The following is a 21,804-nucleotide window of genomic DNA, read 5'->3' as shown; positions in this document are numbered from 1 at the left end:
TCTAACCTTTGCAGGAGAGAGAAGGCTGATTCTCCCATCAGAGAAACACTGGCAGGAGGGAGAAAGGCTCCTACTCCAAAGGGACACGTCCATGGCCATGGATGACGTTCATCACCACAAGCAAGGACACCTCTGATGGGTCCCATGTGGAGCTCTCCAGCCTTGGTTTCTGGTGTCTAAGGGAATGGCTGAAGTGATATTACCAACTCCAGCCAGTGTTATTTGTGTTTCTTTTCTCTGCCCCGTTGTCAAAAATGAACTTGAACACAACACTCAACTGTTAGAAGTTTGAGGAAAGTATGCAATAAACACAAATTTCTGTGGGGTGATTGATGGTACAGCTGCCTTCACCTCACTGCCAAATAATCCTCACAGGCAAAACATAAACAAGGTTTTTCTCTGCTCAGTATGACTTCTGTAAGACTAAGAGTTGTATTTATTATTTCATTAAACTTCAGTAACACAACTATGATAATGTACATGCCACGGTTTATTCTGTAAATCCATCATATGGGAAGAAGTCCACTATACTGTGGAATACCTGTGGATCATGCAGGGTCTATGTTTGTGGCACATCTGTCCCCAAACATCAAAAAAAAAAAAAAATTAAAAAATCATCAGTGATTTGCTAAACAGGTTTATAATGATAGTAGCAATTAGGAATGGAATAAATTTCAGCTCCTTTCCATTCCTCAATTTATACTCATATTGACATTCATTTTCTGTTCTCCAGTAGATCCATTGGTGCTTGGACTTATCTCTGCTTCCTGTACAGGGGAAATATCAGCTGAGGTTGCCTGTCACTGCTGTGAACATGTCACAGCACCCAGGTACTGTGGGACACACTTTGCAGTGAGATGCCATTGATCAAACAGATCCAAAACCTTTCTCTGAATAGGAAAATATTGAAGAAAACTGAACACAGCAGAGCCAAAGGCCACGATTCTCAGCTGCCATAATCAACAGGCTTGGTTTCATAGGGAGGCTGCCTCTGCTGATATGCATTTACAATATCATCTTCTGTGAAAATTTAAAAATATTCTTAATAGCTTTGTCACCGATTAACTACTTAATGTCTGGAGATTGTTCATTGCCCATTATTTCTCCATTCTCAACCATGAGATTGCCACTACTCTCTCTTGTGACACTGTCATACGACGGAGGGATGGACACTGAGGACGACGTTTCAGACCTGTTAGGACTCCTCCCATAATTTGCATGCAGCATAGATGCAATGAGTCCTTCTTTTTCTGGAGCAGCATCTCCCAGAGTGTCAGAGCTGCCAGTTCTGTGCTGGTACAGGTAGGAAGCCTGTTTGAGGGAGCGCTGGAGCAGGTGGCTCCTGTAGGCACGCTGGATCACCGTGGCCGACGCTTCCTCTTGCCTGTGGCTGAGCGTAGTGGATATTGGCTCATAGGATTGTTTTGATGGATTGGCAGCCATGAATTTCTCCTCCATATGTACTTTCAGAGTATCCAGCTCTCCAGAATCTCCCAACACCCTCTTGGTGAAAGCAAACAAGATATCCAAGCAGTGTATCTTGTCCCCGCTGACCACAGGCAGGTCCATTGCGGTGAGTTCAACTTTGTTTGGTTTTGGTACACACAAGGGCTTGGGCAGAGCATCTGCAAAGTCTGAAAGTGCAGAGAAAGTTATGAACTGAGTTGCCTCAGGATCAAACTTCTCCCAGACTTCATAAAAGATATCAAAGTCATCTTCCCCTAAAGGCTCTGCACTTTCCTCAGTGGCAGCATTGAAGTTCTCCATAATAACAGCTATGTACATGTTTACAACAATGAGAAATGATATAATGATGTAACTTACAAAATAAATAATACCTATGGCAGGTTTACCACATTCACCCACTTCACCACTTATGATTGGATCACAATATGGTGGCCCAGTGTTTAAAATAGGACTGAGAAGAGCATCCCAGCCAGCTGACGTGGTGATTTGGAAGAGACAGAGCATGCTGTTAGCAAAGGTTTGGAAGTTGAACATGTCATCAATGCCACCTTCCATCTTCACATAGGCAAAGTTAGCCATGCCAAAAATGGCATAAATGAACATGACCAGGAACAGCAAGAGGCCAATGTTGAACAGAGCAGGAAGGGACATCATTAAGGCAAAGAGCAGAGTTCGAATTCCTTTGGCTCCCCGGATGAGTCTCAGGATCCGGCCAATCCGGGCCAAGCGAATGACTCTGAAGAGTGTGGGTGGTAAGAAATGTTCAAAGGCTTTGCCAATGTTGGAAAGCAGTAAGGCTGAAAAGGAGAAGATAACCCATTAGAACATAATATTTTTCCTTAACTTTTAAAGAGGCTGGAATGATAATATATTCACAACTCAAAAATATCTGATGTGTGTTTGCTAAGCCCCACCAGAACAACTTTTAGGAGAAGCTGAATTGAAATAATAGTTGTTGAAATCAGCAATTATGAGCTACATTCTTCAGCCATCAGAGAACAGACCCTGTTGCACAGAAGATGACAAGAAACTTGCTGTGCACAACTTCAAATATCTGTATCAGTTGACACTTGACGACTGATGGTTTTCTTTGACTCTGGTTGCATGAACACTTCAGCAGATTCAAGTTACCTTCTACATTTGTCTTCAAATACTGACACTACAAAGCTAAACTAAGAAAACAAGATATAATGCAATGTCAAAGTAATTTAGATAATACAGGCATGATATGTAGAAGCAAACAGAGTGATGAACACAGAAGATGTGCATGCCACTCTACAACAGCTTTTGGTTTATTCAGGGACAGAGCTACACATGGACGTTATTTTTTCTTTGTTTGAATGAAATAAATGACACCTAGTAGCATTAGAAGAGGCTTGTCTTTTCTAAGTGCAGCTGTTTTGGATAATTTTTTCTGTATTTACAATCCAGAAACCTAATTTCTCAAGGAAGAGCCATAGTCTTACTGGAATCTTACTTACCCTGGACACGAGTCATAGTAAAGAACTGAAATATCCTTCTTGCCCTAAATGCCTCTTGCTAGGGCAGTACTAGCCCTGGGAATAGTTAAATTGGCAAGAAGCTCAAATTTGCAGCAGAGCTCTTTACCCCATTCTTCCATTGCAACCCCTTCAAGTAAAAACTAATACATTTTTGGTGATCTTTTCTATTGTGTTACAAAGTGAGAGCCCTTATTGTCAGTCAGCAATGCCTGAATTCTACAGGCTATAATCTAATTCCACTCTTCCCACTCTATTCATATTCCAGTATTCCTGTTTGTCTATATATTTCAGTCATCTGTCAAAAAATACAGATGACAAACCCCAATAATTGATCTCATTGAATATTTCTTAGTTGGTACTAAATCTGTGACAATGGAAATTATCATGTAATGTGATACTGCTATGATGAGTCATTCATTCTGTACTTCAGATGAGAAAAAAAACCTGAAAAACTATTATAAATATATACACACTTTTACTAAAGGAATTGTTTTGAATCTCATTTAATATAATCTTGAGGGGGCTTGTTTATTTTTTCCTTAAGACCTTATAGCATTATGACTTACATTTCAATGATTATTTGCAGTTAATAAATTTTAACTAATTTTTTTTCTTTCTAAAAAGAATAATAATTTATACAGTAAAGAATTTTTGAGACAGTTTTACTTACCAACAAGTGACATAATAACAACAACTAAATCAAATATATTCCAGGCATTTGAGAAATAGTACTGCCTCAGAGCCAGCAACTTCAGCACACATTCTGCAGTGAAGATGGTAACAAAGAGTATATTGATTTTGCTGAGGACGTTTGTCTTTGTTTCACTTTGCTCATACGTTTCCACCATCATTGTGACCATATTGAGGCAGATGAGACCCATGATGACAACATCAAACATCTGGGATGTTACAATGTTGAAAAGGAAACCTTGGTATCTGTTCTAGAAGGGAAAAAGAATACTTCTGACATCAGTTATGAAAATAAGGAGTACCCATCCATACATGTTCCCAACATTTCCAATTTTTATGTCACAAAGTCACTCAGCTGCAATGAAGTTGGAGAAATTGGAGAAAGGCAGAGTACAACAACGACATTAAAAATCCCTTCCTATCCTGAAGTTTTATCAGTTACAAGAAGAATATAAAACCCAATAATATTTATGCAGAGAACTTAATAAATATTTAACCTGTAAAATAATTCAGTCCACTTCTTGGTGTGGAACTGACTTTAGAGAACTGTGCAAGTATCAATGTAAAGACAATAAGAATATTTTATATGCAATATATAAATATATGCACTTTCCAGTGAATTAAATTGCATTTTTGCAATGCATTTTCCCACTGAATAATTCTGTTTACCAAGGGTCTTGGAATGGGTTTTTGAGGTTTCTTGGATCCCAACTTTTTCATTGCATTGTAGTATTTTTTCTGTTCTTCTGTCATAAAGATATCTTCCCCACCTAAGTATACAAAGAAATGCCACTGTTATCTGGTGTAGAGCAAAACTACTGTACTTAAAATGTCTAAAATTCTGGAAACTGACATTTCTTCCTTTTTTACATCTTGCTGTTACTGGCTCTTATTTCATATCATGTAACAGTGTCCAAAAAATCAGTGGCACAAACCAACCATTCACGGAGTAGAAGTCTTGGTGTGAAACTCAGCCCGCCCAAAAGGCATGCAAACAAAAAACATAGACAGGATCAAATCTTTCCCTGGGCTTGCTGAATATCCAGATTTTTCCCTGGGCTTTCATGCTGGGCTTGCTGAACATCCAAATCACTCATCAGAGCATCTGTAGCAGACCACATTCTAAATAATGGGTCTCTGGTTATATTGAGTTCCTCAAAAGGAGCGAAATTTTAAGAGGCTTTGAAAGGTTTGGGGAAGATCTAGGTGTTCAGGTTACAGGGAAAAAGAAAGGAGAAAGTTATTTCTTGTAATTTAATTATTAATGCTCTGGTAAATGCCAATAGAAGTTTTAGATTCCATGTATAGGACCTTGCTCTGTAAAGCACAACCAATACACTTATCTTTTTCTTTTGCTGGTTGAAGTTGTCAATGATTACACCAACAAAGAGGTTCAGGGTGAAAAAAGACCCAAAGATGATGAAGTTCACAAAGTAGAGATACATATAGAGACTGTACTCCATTTCTGGCTGATCATCTTTCTGCAAGAATGAGAAGCAACTTGAGAAATAACAATACAGCAACATGGGCCCAGTTGAGAATAATCTTCATAGTGAAGCTGCTCTCAAAAATTGATTCCAGGAGAAACTAAGATTTACAGACTTTCTGCTAATTGTGACAAAAGAGGTATAATTTAAAAATACCAATAGTGCATAACACAAAATTTGGTTTGAATATTCTTGACATGATTTCTACAGGCATTGCAGAAGCACCATTTCAGTTCCTTTCAATAAGAACGGGAGCTGTAAATTTTTCAGTACACGAAAAATCAAACAAACTATTTAGAAGTCAAATTCCAAGCTCTTGCCATTAAAATTCTTGGCCTAGATATGTTGTTGCTCTTTTATCTTCTTAGCAAAAAACTTCTGTGATGGCTATTATTAATAAAAACGAAATTGGGAGAAGAAAAAATAACTTTTCAAATTGAAGAACAAAGAAGAAAAACATTTAAACACACAAAAACTTACCAATATATGAAAATAGTATTATTAGTATTTTCATACTTTATATATTATTTTATATTTTAATATATAATATTGTTAATATTATAATATGCAAATAATTAAAAAATTATTTTATTCCTTTGAACTCCAGATGAAATTAAGGCATCCTCTACATTTCAATTTCTTTCCTTACTAAGTCATACCACTTTGTTCTGTTTAAGTGGGTGGATCTAGAGCTGAAACCCTTTCCCCGTTGCAACAGAGGAGCTTTAGGATATGATGAGTCATTTGCAGATTGAATGTTTACATCACCTGACAAAAATAATTACTGGTAGCATTTAGCACTGACAAACAGCAGATGTAGAAGTGCAAAATGAATACTGCAATTGCAGAAAGCAGCAACATTCTCAAAAAATATGGTTTGAATGAAATGACTGACCTCTCGTGAATCTACTGCTGCATACATGATGTCCATCCAACCCTTAAATGTTGCCTGGAATGAGAGATTATGGAAAATGTTTTGAACTTTGACCTTGAAAGTCTTCACATAATTTGCAATATCAGAATGTCACTGACTGGAGCAAGAGCCTTTGCTATGTTCACAGGCACAAAGCACCCAGCTCTGGCTGCTGCTGTGAGTGGCATTCTCAGCCTCATAGGATATGAAAGCTCTCAGTGGGAAGACAGAAACTTTATCCTAGGATTCTGACAGAGCAAACCTTCATCAGCATGGCACTAAAGGCCATGCAACCCTCATGGCTGAATAAATCCACATTTTGACAGAAAAGATCACTATTTGCCCCAGAATTCCTTCTGAGATGGACTCCAGGATCATGAAATTGCTGGAGGCTGCAACAGCACTTGCCCACCAGATGTTCCTTTATCACCTGGAAAGTCAGGGCAGGGTCTTATCTGCCCCCCTTTTCCCATTTGTGTGCATGAACTGCCAGCTACAAGGGGGAGCAAGCTGCAGGATATTCCACTCCCTGCATCACCCTCAGAGATGAGTTAGGAATTAACAAAAGGTCAAGCCCATCTGACAAGGGCTGGCTACTGAGGACAAGCAGCACTTACCACCTGAAGAAGAGCCAGGTAGCCAGAGCCAACATTATCAAAATTGACTTTAACATTGATCCAGAATATTTTCCCAGTGTTGTTATACATCTCACAGTCTGTTTTGTTTGTGATGTTGCCCTCTAATACGGAATTTTCATCTGTCATATTGACACATTTCCCAAACTTCCCAGCAAAGAGGTTCACTCCCATGATGCTGAAGATGAGCCAGAAGATGAGGCAGACGAGCAGAACATTCATGATGGAGGGGATGGCTCCCAGGAGGGCATTGACCACAACCTTGGATGAAAAGGGAGAGGAAAATACGCTTCAGGAAAAAGGATGAGCCCAGGTATCTGTAAGCAGTCAGTCATCTCTGCAAAGAGAAACCTGATGTTTTCTATGTAAATAGTCACAGTCACACTGGTCACAGCTGTCAGGGGGACCTTGAACAATATCTTTAGTATCTATTAGGTTTTCAAAGCAATAGTTGATATTTCTTGGTCTGCTGTGAGGTCTTACCACTACTAAAATCTAAGTCCACTCTTTTTTCTTCCCCCTCCTTATTTTTGGAATAGGACATGGTCCATTTGTCTCTTTGTTTTAGATTTTATTAACATAAAACTTCTGAAGTATTCATCCATGAGCACTTGTGAAGAGGACTATATTTAAGACTGTCAAAAGTAGTTCCTAAAAGGACCAGTAATAATTCTCCACTAGTAATTTGCTTCATTTATTTTTAGTCTATTATGGTTGTGTTTGGGCTTTATAAGCATAAGCCAGGTACATTTCCTGTGATAGGTGCTGTATAGCCACAGAAAAGTGTCCAAGCAGATTTTAAATGTATGCTAAGACATAACAGATTGCTTTGAAAAAATTGGATAAGGGAATGGCGGGAACATTTCTCTGAGTTTCACAGCGAACTCATCTGTGAGGTAGCAAAGAAAGACTTGATGGACCAGCAGAAAAATTCAAAGGCTTTGTGAAGGTTTTTTGGAGACTGTGCCACACACATTCTTCATAGCAAACATAAAGCATGACACTACCTGTTTCAATAGCAAAATTTACTGCAGACATGGAAATTTGGATACATTCTGCTAATTAATTTAACAACATTTCTCTCTGTCTTCACAGTGTCAAGATTGCAACCACAGAGTTTTCAGTTTTATTCTTCCCAAATAAAAAATAATAAATAAATGTGCTCTTTTGATGGGAAAAGAAAATCTAATGTTCTACAGGAAAACACTTTTGTTTTCGGAAAGAACTCTATTTGAAACAATAATTTGAGCAAAGTACTTTTTAATAGGCTACAGTTTTTGTAAATCAATCCAGTAAAATCTTTCAAAATTGAAGTGACTCTTTCCTCTGAGTTAGCTTGCTATCAGATTTCAAAAATTATAACTGTGCTCACAGTTCTTATTCTCTGTTTTATTTTTGCCTTTCTCAGTAAGACAGGAACACAAGAATGTCTGAGCAGCAACGGAACAAAGTTTCACCTAGGCCAGTTTTAATTTCAACACCACTTGGATCAATCACTCCAGGAAAGTCTATAAGGAATGCCCAAGTACAGAAGAGCACAACCAAGGGTCTCTTAAAAATGTATTTTATAGTTCCTAAGCTGAGCTCAGGGTGAGCATGTGAACTTGACAAAGACACAGTGATGAGTCACAAACCTGTATTGTGCTCACCAGTTCTGACAAGCTTTGGTTTGCAATCAGTCTTACCCTCATTCCTTCAAACCGTGACAGTGCTCTCAGGGGTCTCAGAGCTCGCAGAGTCCTGAGAGATTTCATGGGCCCAAAGGTACTGCCAAAGAGGTTTATCAAAGAGACCTGAGTGGGAAGACAAAGGAAATGCATTAACAACATTCTGTCATCTGTTTCCTTTATTTCTGTTAAAAAAAAAAACCCAACCAAAAAACAAAACCATGTTTTCGGTGCCTGGACTACAATATCCTGACACCATTGCTACAGGGGTTAAGGTCTGAAATTTACATCCAGAAAATAATCAGGGATTCTGCTGCTAATGCTGTGTAGGAACAGCAAGGACAGAACTTACATCTACAATAAGGAAATCCAGCCAGCACCAGGCATTGGTGAAATATTTCTTGAAGCCATAAGCCACCCACTTCAGAAGCATCTCCAGAATAAAGATGAAAGTGAACATTTTGTCAAGAAATCCCAATATTGCTTGAATTCTTTCTCTCTTATGTATATGGATGTCTTCAAATGCCTGAAATCATAATATATGTAGATAAATGCAAAAATCAGAAATTAACCTTGTACATTTAAAGTCAAGCAACACTGAGACCCTTTCATCATTCAGTTTGTTTTAATACAGATCTGAACACCATTTGTTACTCAAATCTCTGCCAGCTGATAAAAGTGTAATTCTCCCTGTGCCTTCTCTTTCTTTTCTCTATATAAAACAGCCCTGTGGATGCATCCCTCCTGCACAATGAAATCCTGTGAGCACAGGATAAAAATATATACATATTTTTATAAATTTATATAATAAAATTTATATATTGAAGAGAACTAAACTTTTCTTCCCCAAGTATTCAGAGTCACTTGTTTGTTTTAATGGTATAAAATCTCCTTAATATTTCACAATTGTGACATAACTTCCTGAGAAAAATCCAGTATACAGCCAGAAGAGAAACAGCTTTTGAGATTCATGTATTCTTAGCTTAGCTCATGCTCTCTTATAATTTTTAATAACATCAATAATAGATTTGCAATAATTAAAATGATGAATAAATGACTGCTATTTGAAGACTCTTCCCTCTTTATGAGTTCAAAGATATTCAGTTTGTTTGTTGGTAAAAACAACTTCTCTGGGTGCAAATTAAAGCAAAAAACCCTTCATGAATACATGAAACTGTGCTACACCAACCAGGGCTCCACTGCTCAGAAGAATCATGAACACGATAAAGGACTCAAACCAAGAATGTTCCACAATCTGGTAGCAGGTTTTTCTCAGATTCCACCATTTTTCTCCTCCAAACTTTGCAGCACTATCCAGGCAACAATGGAAGTACCGAGCACAACCTGAAAGTGAGAGACAGCAATGAGTGCATGGAAGGTGGGCAGGTGAACGTGAAGGCATGGCCAGGGAACTCCTGGGGATAGGACACAGGAATGGCCACAGTTACTGCATCCTTGTTGTTGGTTTTCCCTGTTCTACCAAGAGAAAAAAAATTGGGATACATCCAGTTTAATTTGCCTTGTAGCTCCTATAAAGTAGGTAGAGCCCCGTTGGACAACTTTTCATTATTTCAATATTGTATTTGCAGGGAATGCCCTGAGAAAGGCAGGAATGACACATCTGACTCCATGTTCTCAGAAGGCTCATTTATTACTTTATGACACTATATTATATTAAAGAATACTATACTAAACTATACTAAAGAATACAGAAAAGATACTTACTCAATGCTAAAAAGATAATAATGAAAACTCCTGACTCTTTCCAGAGTCCTGACACAGCTTGGCCCTGATTGGCCAATGAGTGAAAACAACTCCCAGCAGAATCCAATGAAACAATCACCTGTGGGTAAACAATCTCCAAACACATTCCACACATGAGCACAACACAGAAGAAGCAAATGAGATAAGAATTGTTTTCCTTTTCTCTGAGGCTTCTCAGCTTCCCAGGAGAAAAATCCTGGGCGAAGGAATTTTTTCAGAGAATATGAATGCCACATTTCAAGATATTTCTGAGACACTGGACAGGCTCTCACTGACCTGCTGTTGGGGCACACAAAACTTCAAGGCCATGGGAAAAGTCTTGATGTTACAAAAGTCCTTCTCAGTTTCTGCACACTCTTTGAAAAGCAGAGATGAGATGCTGCAACCCCAGCATAGAAAGACACCAAATTTTTCAGGATTGATGTGAAAGCCAGCATTGTTACATATTAGGGTAGGAAAAAATCACAAAAGCACTGAACACATCCTAGAACAACTTGCAAAGCTAGGTATTGTCTGATGATTTGAAAAGAATCCTCAGATTATTGGATGATATTTAAGGTCCTTTCCAACCCAAATCAATCTATGATTCTCTAATTAGCACCCCATAGAAATTCAATTCATCTTAGCAGCTTCTTTTGCTTATTTCACTACTTTGTTTGAGATTGCTCATGAAATGTTATTCAAGGAATACTTTTACTGCTGCAATGTATTAATAAACCTGATGTGCCAGGTGACCATTGCCATGTGAGACCTGATCCCACACACTTCTCTTATGTTAAACCCCCAGAGTGACTTGGTTGTGTAGAACTCAGTGAAATGCATCTCACCTCACAATCCTATTTTTCAAAATGGGGACTATGCCATTGCCCATGTCCCACTTGGAAGCAATTGGCTTTTAGGAAAAGGGTTTTATTTTTCAGGTGTCTCAGTCTCTGTGTTGGCTAGATAGGCACAACTATTTAACTTTTTTTCCAATAACTAAAATTAACTGAAAATAATCTGACCCTATTGTCTCAGCATCACTAGAGAAACAAGTTGAGTTTTCACTCCTCTCACTTCCCAGTAGTGAAACCACGAGAGTCTTACCTTCTGGAAAACATTGTTCAGGAGTCTTGAAGTCTTCAGAAAATTCTGGAATCTGTTTTAAAAGATCTTCAGGATTTGTCAGATCCACTGTGCTGACTTCAGAAGAGCTGACACTGTCCAACTACCAAGCACAGTAATATCAGTTATTGATTCTTTCTAATTTGGGTCCAAATGAGTAAATTAATCCATGAACAAATAAAACTCAAAATTAAAGTTTGGTATGTACTAATATTACAATTATTGTTGGTAATGGAATACACTTTTTGATTTTAAAAGATACAAGCTTAGAAGCACCAACTGGTGCATTCAAATAGAGGCCCAAGCTCTATAATTACAATATCTATCTACATGAACCAGATGTACCTGCCTAATCAGCTGGGAAACTGAAGAGCTTTTAAATTGCATATTAGTGAATATAGTTCTCAAAAGAGGAGAAATTACCTGGGTTAGAACCATGAAATCATGGAAAGATGCATTCACACGGGAGACCCAGATAAAGAAATCAGTTATCATGCCAGGAACTGAGCACCCATGATAGTATTTAGGAAGCAGAAATTGGAATCACACCCTGTATTCTTCAGTAGGCTTTTTGCCATCCCATTAAACCAAAGACAGTATTATGAGTCAGCAGTTTGCTAGCAATTGTTTACTTTATGCTTTTATTCTTTCATGTTTCTATAATGCTGGTTTTTACTTCTTTGAATGTATTCTACATTCAAAATTATTTTAAAATCACTGTAAAACTGGTAACAATGATCTTTAATGACACAGAGAGAAACTGATTTCAAGCATTATGTTTCTTGAATCCAAGATACTTAGGACACAGGCAGACTTGATGGAATTTCCCACATGAAAAGTTATCTCTCTTGAATTCTTCTTCTTTTTTTTTTTAATCCTCTTTTTTTGTGGAGTCAGAATTTAATGAATGGAAGGTATGAGAGAGTATTTTATAAATTATTGATAATTACTACTAAAGTTACATCATAGCTTTCCCATTTCTACATGCTCTCTTTCCTATACTATATTTTTTTTTCTTTAAAATAAATACCTAGAAAACCTTTGATTTTGCTCATAGAATTCCAGCTCCAGTATTGCCTCCTGTCCTGCCAGACCAGGTACTGCAAGTTCAGAGCTGCTTCTGGCACTAAACTTCTGTCTGGTAAATCCCTGAACCGAAATATGCCTGTGTTTGACCTGTATTGGAAAATTAACATCACTGAAAAAAAAAAAAATGTTACCTCTTTTTCTTCTGGTGATGAGAGTTCACTCTTCCTGTCCTTTCCTAGATAAAGCACACTGAATTCTTCAGAGGAAAATCCTGATCCTTTACTTGAGCTGCCTGAATTTTTTGCTCTGTCTCCCCTTTGCCTCAGGTGATTTTCATCCTGAAATAATTCTGTGGATTAGAGGGGCTTTCTTTTGCCTTTTTAGGGAGTGTACAAACCAGAGGGGAAAAAACAATAAGCTATAAGTTTCACTTAAAGTGGGAATCTCCAGACAAGAGTTATAAGAAAGGATCATTTTGAGTCTCTGATTTTACTTAAGAAGAGAACTTTTCCCCAACAGAGAAAATGAAGGCATTTTAGTGACCTATTCAAAACTTAAATGAGAATTCTTACATAGGAATTAAGAGGTAAACTTAATATGGGAAATTGTGATACCAGAATGACAGCTGTGATTGAAACAGAACTGAAAAATTCATGGAGCACAAAGAAATAGGGTAAATATATGAGTAGTATCAAAAATATGTCCTTGGTAGAGTCACTCCATACTTAATCCCATCCATTTCTAATAATTACTACATATTACACACAGGTAGGAAAAATACAAAGTAAGGATCAGAGCTATCAATTCATATTCTGAATCCATGTTCTGTACACAGAACATGGATTTTTGCTCTTTTGTGCAAATAATACCAAAACAGTTGACATTATACATAAATATTTACATTAAAAAACACAAGTTCACCAAGGACTGCCATAATTACCTGTGTGCACCACAGCATGTGAGCTAGAATTCCTGCAAAAATCTTTTAAAACCATGAAAGAATCTTGATTCTAAAAGGCTCCAAGTGATGATTTACCCTTGCTGTAAATATTTTTACTTTTGGCTCTAGTTCAGAACTTTGTAACTCTCTGAAAATGGATTAACATCTCCCACCCTGTTCTGCTAGAGACTCTCCTCCCGCCCATCCATCCCTTCATCTCTCTCCACAATTCTGCTGTTCCAACACAAATTAAGATATCCATTACCTGCTTGCTGCATTCTGTGTCAGTAAATGTGCTCAGCTTATCATCATCTTCAAAACCCTCACTTGTATTCTCTGCCTCAGCAATAGGGACACAGACAAATACATTGGGGTTTCTAACAAAATCTTCAAGACCTGGGCATTTGTCCCTGTTTTTCTCAATCCATTCATTATTGTAATTCTCTTTACAACTCTTTGGCTCTTCACTCTTGAACCCAAGTGAGTTCTGTGCAGTCAATTTGATTTTCTTCTTGTGCACTTTCTTTATGTGCCTGAGCTTCCTGCAGCAGGCATCCCATGTCATGCTCTTGACAAAGTGGAACGCCTTGCGGATCCGAGCAAAGGCAATCCGAAGATTGTTCATCTCTCCATCATCCTCTGTTGTCTGGAGACTGTCAGCACTGAAAGAACTCAGCAGCAGTGCAATGAAAAGGTTGAGAACCTGAAAGCGATTGAAATAATAATTAAAAAAAAAAAATCAAGTCTGGAGATTAGCATTCGAAAATCTGAATTTTAACTTTGAAGAACACAGACGCTACCAAAGTTCTGTCTCTCCTGAGCAAACCAAAATAAGGTGATAAGGAAATGGCAGCAACTGATCACATTGTGATTGATGAAATCAACTTCTCTATCTAAAATTTCAATGTTCCCATTCCTCTCTTCTCAAAAAAATGTAATTTAAACTACAAGAGAAAACAGATCTGTGTGGCAAATGCATTATTTGGTGAAAGCAATTTTTCAAAGGTTAAAGCAGTGACATTGACTCAGGTCCTGTCAGTTTAACAATTGTCTCTTCATTCTTCAAATTAGAATTAAATCAGGCTTCTGTGCAGTTACTTCCAAAATTCTGTAAGATTAGATTCAGCCCCAGAAATTTCCTCAAATCTGCCACATTATCACAAAAATCAAAACCAAGAGAAGCTCAAATTTTTCATTTTTAAGCACCTTCATATAAAGGAATTTTTAAACCTCCATTTGGGTTTTTTTCTTTTTTTTTTTTCTTTTGGTTGTTTGCTTTTAAGGGAATGTGAGAATTTAATTTTTTTCACTAGTATTTTGGTTACTAGTGTGTATCTTAATTTTTGTCATGGCAGAACTGAGCAGATAACACCCCCAAGCCATCCAAGGACCACAGGCAGTGGAGAATATCAGCTCTCCAGAGATCAATTCATCTCATCTGTCTTACTTATTGACTTTAGGCTGGAATAAATCTCAGTCCCAGATACCTCTCTCTGCTTCCTCGGACCATAAGAAAGCCTGGACAAAAAGTGGGGGCTAAACACTTCATTGCTTGACAGTTAACATTAAATTGTGATATAAATCTCACTCACAGCATTTCATCACTGGCATCAATCCTTGCACTGTGAAACAGACAGGACATTAAATACATATTTAGGATTCAGCCACAGAGCAGAGATTTCCCACAAAGGTCTGCCTAGAGTTAAATATGTTCAGAATTCTCTTTACAATTAAGAAAAGCTTGGCATATGAATGAATGAAGGACATGAGGAACCAAGTTACTAAAAGAAGATATTTATGATTTGGGCATCAAGAAAGGACAGCTCAGGACCAAGGAAGGCAGGCTGTCCCTTGTGTCCCAGTATAGTGTGTTGAGGCTGTGTAGGTTATGTCATTGCAAGATCTAGCTCTTGGATATAAATGTATCTTGAGATGCCTAAAAATAATCCTGATTTCTGTGGTAGATTCTGCCGTTTGCTGATAAAGAATTCAGTACTTGCAAGAGGTCTTAATAAAATAACTAAAATTGATTTAGAGAGGGACTTAAGCACTTGGCTTAATTAATCCAAGCAGGTGAGCCATAAGCCTCACTGATTATTTACATCCAAATCCCAAGACAGGGAGGAACTTAGCTGCCTGTGGTGTATTTACTGCAAAGGTGTTTCTTGTCAATTGCCACATGGAAAGGTCAAGTGGTGCTGTGAGCAAAGCTCACAAAATGGGAAAATACAGACAATGGCCCAAAGGTGAAAGGAAAAAGAGGATTTCACAGACTATAACATACATAAGTAACTTTTCTACCTGTTTTTAGGGAAGCTACCTTTTTGTTGTCAGAACAACCATTAACTGGAGTCCACCACAGACAGGATGAAGAGAAGAACAGATTGCCAAACTTACCACTAAATTTCCTATCACCATGACCAGCAGAAAGACAACAAGACACATTGATGGTTCAGCAACCACCATGCAGTCCCACATGGTCTCAATCCATTCTCCACACAGAATTCGGAAAACGACGAGGAATGAATGGAAAAAGTCCATCATGTGCCAGCGTGGCCTGCCGTCTTTGCTTATTTTATCGCAGTTGAGCGCATAACTTCTCCCAAAAAGTTGCACCCCTACTACAGCAAAAATGAAAATGATGATTCCCAGGACGAGGGTCAGATTACTCAGTGCTCCCAGGGAGTTACAAATTATTTTAATTAGAGTGTTTAAAGTTGGCCAGGACTTTGCCAGTTTGAAGACCCTCAGCTGCGTAGCAACATAAAACATAGAGTTAGACATTGGTAGAGATAACTCATCTTTGCACCATGCAAATCCTACAACAACCAAATTACTGATATTCTGAACTATTCCAGTGATGCAACGTTTGTGGTACATTAATACTTTTTTTTAAAGTATTTATAGATTTTTTTTCTTTTGGCTGGGCAACACTGCAAACATAAACTAATCACCTTGTAAAGGACCAAACTAACTTGAGACCCTGATAAATGCAGGCAGGTGTCCATGCAATTCTCTTGATGTAGATTTTGGTGCCTAATTTACGTGTAAAACAAAGGACCAAAAGCTCAGGGACTGCTGCTGCAGCACTATGAAAAGAGTCTATATTTTGATAAAGCAATTTAAATCAGTCCCCAGTGTATGAAGTGGAAACCTTAACATAATTTCACATCTCTCTTTAAATACTGTTTATTTCTGTTTGTACTCCAACACTTTTTTCCTAATTTCCTGTGCTAGTTTTTAATTATTTGTGTCATTTTTATAACATGTCCATGCTGGAATATTTTTTTCCTTTGAATATTTCTTGAAAAGTGAACTCAAAAGAAATATACTTTTTAAACTCTCGACTCTAACGTCACAAGGAGTTTGAGTGTGTATCCTAAAGCCAAGTTGAGGAAGTAAAAATAATTGGGATAAAAAAAAAAGTAATTTCTTGCCTCCTAACTGCAGAAGTATTCTGTACTAAATTCACAAGATAAAGTTTTATACAACTGAGCATGCATGAAGGATTACCAGTCTGAAGGATCGTAAAACTGACAGGGTTCCTCCTTTTCTCCTTTCTCTCTTGTTTTTGTGTCTGGGGAAACTCAGTTCAATTAAACTCAGTGTGACAATGACACTGTCAAAAATATTCCAGGGCTGCTGAAAATAGTAATAGGGATCTAGAGCGATGATTTTTAAGATCATTTCTGCAGTGAAGATTCCTGTAAAAACCTGTGATGAGGAAACAGTGGCATCAGCCTGAAAGTAGCCATGAATTATCTCATTTCTAGGCCACCTTCCCTCAAATAACATTCATGGACACGTTAATAAAACCCATGTTTATGAAGTCCTAATGCACTTTTAATTAAAATGGGAGGATTGTTTTCTGCCTTCTCAGGAGCATGACAAACTGTATAAAAAAATCTGGGAATTGTCTGTATTAGAAACAAAGTTTATAAATGCAGGGTTTGCTAATTTTTAATTTTTCCTTTCACTTTTTATGTTTCAAGTGAAAACACACATCAGCCAATTAACTAATTCTATAAAAAAACCCACATAGTTGAAAATTTGCTTACCAAGTTTCCTATTTTAAGCATGACTTTAAAAGTAGGTGACATATTATTGTGCTCCAGTGCCATGAACAAAGTGTTCATCACAATGCAAACCGTGATGGTGAGATCAAAAAAAGGATCCTTTATGAAAGCAGCCACTTTATCCTTGATTCTCAACCAAAGTGGGCAACAGTCCCAAATGAGATACTTTAAAGCAAAGTTCTTCAGGCGTGGTGGGCATTTCTGCTGAGCTTCTTCATGTTCTAAACAAAGAAGAAAATCCTTCTATCATTATTTATCACTGAGCAAGATGGTGAAATAACAACTTCAAGCATTCAAAAGATGAGAGAAGGCAACGGAAATCTCTCATCTCTCACAGAGCCTCCCTGAGCTTTCTACCATTCATGAGGTTCTTACACCAGCTGATAAATGCGAAAATAAGAACTCGGAGAAAATGCCAAATTCTTTTGTGAGCACTTCCTTCAAAAGCCTTTGGAAAGGGTTTTCTTTGTTTCAGACTGGTACTAAAACCATCTGGCAATGCAGATATTTGTGATGCAGGGCCCTCACCACAGCTTCTTATGCTCTTGCAGGACAACAGAGCAGCTACAGCACTTCCCACCTTGTCTTCACATGGGTGTCTGGGACAACGGCTGTGTCTCCCTTGACCCTCAAGGCAGTTTAAAGAATCAATGGTGGACATGGGAATTCTGACTCTGGCAAATCCAAATTGCCTGAAATTTGGCCTTTGGCGTTTTCTATGGGAAAGGTCACACCCACCATATTCCAGCTGATGCAAGCTGAACACATCTCAATTTTCCTCAAGTAGAACTTGGGACAGAAGCTGTTTTGTCTTTGTCATTTTCATTTTTTTTAATCAAATCTAAATCTCATAGCTTTTTTCTCTTATCCATTAATATTAATTAGCCCTTCAAAATACTTTTGACCCAGCTTAAGTCCTGTGCAAATTCATTGACAAACTGAACTAGCTTTCAATACAAGCACAGTAGGAATTACTCATCTGGATTTCAGGGACCTGGAAGCTTTTCAGAAATAGATGAGCTGGGTCTGACTCATATCCTTTTCTTAATTGGCCCTGTTCTTATTTCTTCTCTCTGTTTAATTTTCATTTCTTCTCCCCCAGGCTCAATACCTACATCTGCACCCTACATCACCTATTCCAGAGTGATCACTCTGACTCAATCCTCACTCCAGGTCTAGCCCTTGTCTTCCACTAGAGCTACAAGTCCTGTCCCACCCCAGCTCACAGCTAAAACTGTGCAACAAAACCCAGATCTCTGATGAATTACACTTCAAGGCAAAGCTCAACTGGATGTGCTCAAACGTGATTCTCCTAGGAAAAAACTTTAAAAAAAATTTAGAAAAGGGACCTTCCTGCCACAGGAAGGTCCCTGCTACCTCCCTGTTCAATCCCATACTTGTGGTCCAAGAACTGGTGGTAGAGCTCCTCAAATGGGCCAAAAGAAAACAAAAGTTACTCATCCTGAATAACTTGGACTGAATTTTTTCAGCAAGATCTGCAACAAAACTATCAGTCATCAAAATGACTGTCACTGATTAACTCCCACCAAAAATTCACTTGGGAAGGTAAATTAAAGGAATAAAATTGTGACGTTGAGTATTCAATATCCAAGAATTGTCAAAACTAATTTTACTTGCATAATCTTATTAATTGTTGAATTCTGCATGCCTGTGAATCCTCTGAATTCTGCCACTGACACAACAGAAATCAGAGGCTCAGGAGGAGAAAATAGCGTCCCAGTCCTGCAGGTCAGATGATCAGAAATATCTTCCACCCACTCTCACTCCAACCCCCTTCACTCTCTGCCCTACAAAACAAGCTTTTACAATAGGGAAAGAATGTATTCCAGTACACAGAGACTGTGTAACACCTTTTTTTTTTCTAAAAGAAATCCAAATGAACAATGAAATTCCTAACTACACGCCTACAAATCTCTGCTAACCTTTAAGAACTATGTTTTGTTCTTTCATGGCAGCATTATTTTAGGGTTGAAATAAACTTAATGAGGAACCACTTACCCTCCAAGACACTGGTAATTATGCTGACTACACTTGCTGCCCTTTGTCTCTGAAGAGCCTCATTAAAGTACTCCACTGACAGATGAGGAGGTAAATGCATCATGCTGCTCTCATCATGCACAGCTGGCTGCTCAGAGAAGTAAACACGATTAGGGAGATACCACGGGAGTGAAATGAGCCAGGATGTGATGATAGGTAACTGTGAGAGTTAATAGGAACAATGACAGGCAGCCAAATAAATGTACATTTTTACAAGATGTAATAGATGGTGAGACCAAAGGTCCTACTCTCTTATGGGGCTGCAGTGAATGGATCCTGCAAGCATGTAACATGGGGCAAGCACAGCCCTGGAAATGAGTGTATGAGGGGAAATGGGCCTAGGAATTATACAAGAGACTAATGGAATAGGAGAGAGGTGAAGGATAAATAGGGGAAATTTGGGAACTTACAGGCAAAGCTGCTGCATGATGCTAAAGGGGCTATGAACAAAAAAAAAAAAAAAAAAAAAAAAAAAAAAAAAAAAAAATTAAAAAATCACAGGCATTATTCAAAATTACACCCCTGAGCAGCATTTGGGATGAAAAGGGTGACTTGCAATTTCAGCACTAGGAATCTTTCAAACGATGTTAGCGCAATTAATGAATAGCAGAAACATAAGGTTTACCAAAATCTAATTTTCAGGAAGCATCAGACTATTAAAAACCAGACAATTCTACAGACAACAATTCTACAACAACATCAGCACGCTTGAGTTCACATCACTGTTTGCCATTAAGGTGAAACTGTTAAAACAACAACAAAACAAAAAAAAAAAACCAAACCAAAGATTCATAAAGCACCATATAAAGCACATATTTAAAATATTATATTTTTCCTCACCAGATCCCCCTTTCCTGAGTCTTCCATGACCGGTGGAAGCATGGCTCCTTCAGAGGGCACGGGATCTTGGCTGTGCACCCTGCTGCTCCCCAAACCCACCCCGGGGTGCTCATCCAGGCTGCCTCCCTTGCTGCTCCGCGCGCAGTTCGGGGTGGCGGGGTGGGAGCTGTGGCCCCGCTGGCTCTGCAGGCTGGGGCGCCTTCCCATCCGCGGCCCCGACAGCGACCGGCAGCGGGGTTGGTGTCCCCCAGCGCCCGCGGTGTCCTCGTCACCCAGATCCGCTCCGGAGTCACCCTCCACAGCGGGCATTTGGAAGTTGAAGATGCTCCCGTGGCTCGGCCGGCGCTTGGCCGGACTGGAGCTGGGGCCGTACACCAGGCCCAGCAGAGACTGGAAGGCCAGGAAAAGCAATACAGAGAGAGCAGCGTAACATCACAGAGAAAATCTGGGGAAGCTGTAAATTGTTAGAGCTTCGTAACGTTTACTGTCAACCACTGCAAGTCCAAAGCTCTTATTTGATTTAGATTTTTTTGGGAAGGATTATGTTTAGATTCTCAATGGCAGATAATAAAACCTTGGCCTGGGAGAGACTGGAAGGCCAGGAAAAGCAAAACAGAGAGAGCAGTGTAACACACAGAGAAAGTCTGGGGAAACTGTAAATTATTGGAGCTTTGTAACACTTACTGTCAACCACTGCAAGTCCAAAACTCTTATCTGATTTAGATTTTTTGGGAAGGATTGTGTTTAGATTCTCAACGGCAGATAATAAAATTTTATGAGCTGTACCAGCTATTTTTGAGATAATACTTACATTTTATACTTACATTTTAAGTATGAAATTTTATACTTACATTTTAAGTATAAAATTTTTCACAGAGAATGACAATATAAAAGCTAAGTTCTGGTAGTCATTCACTTTTTTTTATTTGTCTTTGTTATAGAAAATCTATTTAACTATTTTAACTTTTCTTTCATGCTCCATTTATAATACTTCCTTTTCAAATTAATTTTTTCATCTAATTCTTCTTTATCCCAACATTTGTTCATTTTGAAGACTTAAGAGTGATCTGTGTTTGTAATGGGTTTTTGTTTATGCTTTCAAGCCATTAATTTTAAATTGAAATTAGAAAAGCTGTAAGGATCTCAGATGCAGATAATAGATTACCAACTTTCGTTGACTGTCTGGGAGTTGTGACTTGGGAAGGTCTTCTTCTTCATTTTCTTCTCTCCCTAGTGACTTATTTCTCTTTTGCCTATTGCTCCTTTCCTTGATTTCTTTGGATGACAGAGAAGAGGCTTCAAAGGAGCTAAGTGACAGGATATCAATCCCTTTAATGCCCAGTGACTGAAATTAAAAAAACCAAACATGGATGATATTTTTGCTAGGTGCTTTGTGTAAAAGCAGAAAGAAAACACTTCTGTGCTCTATATTATTATTTCCTGATAACAATTTGTGTTTCACAAAACTCATTAAAAATCTTCAAATATGTGATAATGCTAAAATAAAGAGGAGAGAATTTCCCCCAACATATGGAGCACTGAACAATTTGCTATTTGCAGTGTGTTACATGATTACAAGTACTGGGCCTGCCAGAGGCAAAATAATCACATTATAGCTTCTACTCCTCCATA

At 38.2% G+C, this 21,804-nt stretch overlaps 1 protein-coding gene across 1 annotated transcript in view; it reads right to left on the bottom strand.

Annotated features, from left to right (window-relative positions):
* Positions 1–1,065: 1,065 nt before the first annotated feature.
* LOC139591329 (sodium channel protein type 5 subunit alpha-like) overlaps positions 1,066–21,804 on the bottom strand; it is a 33,506-nt gene continuing 12,767 nt past the window's right edge. Inside the window, exons 10-26 of the mRNA XM_071429892.1 lie at positions 21,338–21,517; positions 20,173–20,562; positions 19,294–19,420; positions 17,257–17,495; positions 16,712–16,912; positions 15,596–15,949; positions 13,464–13,901; positions 11,212–11,332; positions 9,551–9,705; positions 8,705–8,887; positions 8,380–8,487; positions 6,677–6,955; positions 6,042–6,095; positions 4,999–5,140; positions 4,329–4,429; positions 3,640–3,910; positions 1,066–2,264 (exon numbers count right to left, since the gene is read on the bottom strand). Of these exons, the coding sequence (XP_071285993.1) occupies positions 1,066–2,264; positions 3,640–3,910; positions 4,329–4,429; positions 4,999–5,140; positions 6,042–6,095; positions 6,677–6,955; positions 8,380–8,487; positions 8,705–8,887; positions 9,551–9,705; positions 11,212–11,332; positions 13,464–13,901; positions 15,596–15,949; positions 16,712–16,912; positions 17,257–17,495; positions 19,294–19,420; positions 20,173–20,562; positions 21,338–21,517 (4,542 nt within the window). The remainder of the gene's footprint in view (positions 2,265–3,639; positions 3,911–4,328; positions 4,430–4,998; positions 5,141–6,041; positions 6,096–6,676; positions 6,956–8,379; positions 8,488–8,704; positions 8,888–9,550; positions 9,706–11,211; positions 11,333–13,463; positions 13,902–15,595; positions 15,950–16,711; positions 16,913–17,256; positions 17,496–19,293; positions 19,421–20,172; positions 20,563–21,337; positions 21,518–21,804) is intronic.

The sequence above is a fragment of the Agelaius tricolor genome, unplaced genomic scaffold (assembly GCF_023055355.1).
Source record: "Agelaius tricolor isolate 1412-34295 unplaced genomic scaffold, bAgeTri1.0.p SCAF_6, whole genome shotgun sequence".
NCBI classification, from domain to species: Eukaryota; Metazoa; Chordata; class Aves; order Passeriformes; family Icteridae; genus Agelaius; species Agelaius tricolor.
Note: the sequence above shows the minus strand (reverse complement) of the source record. Positions and strands in the feature narration are given on the sequence as shown.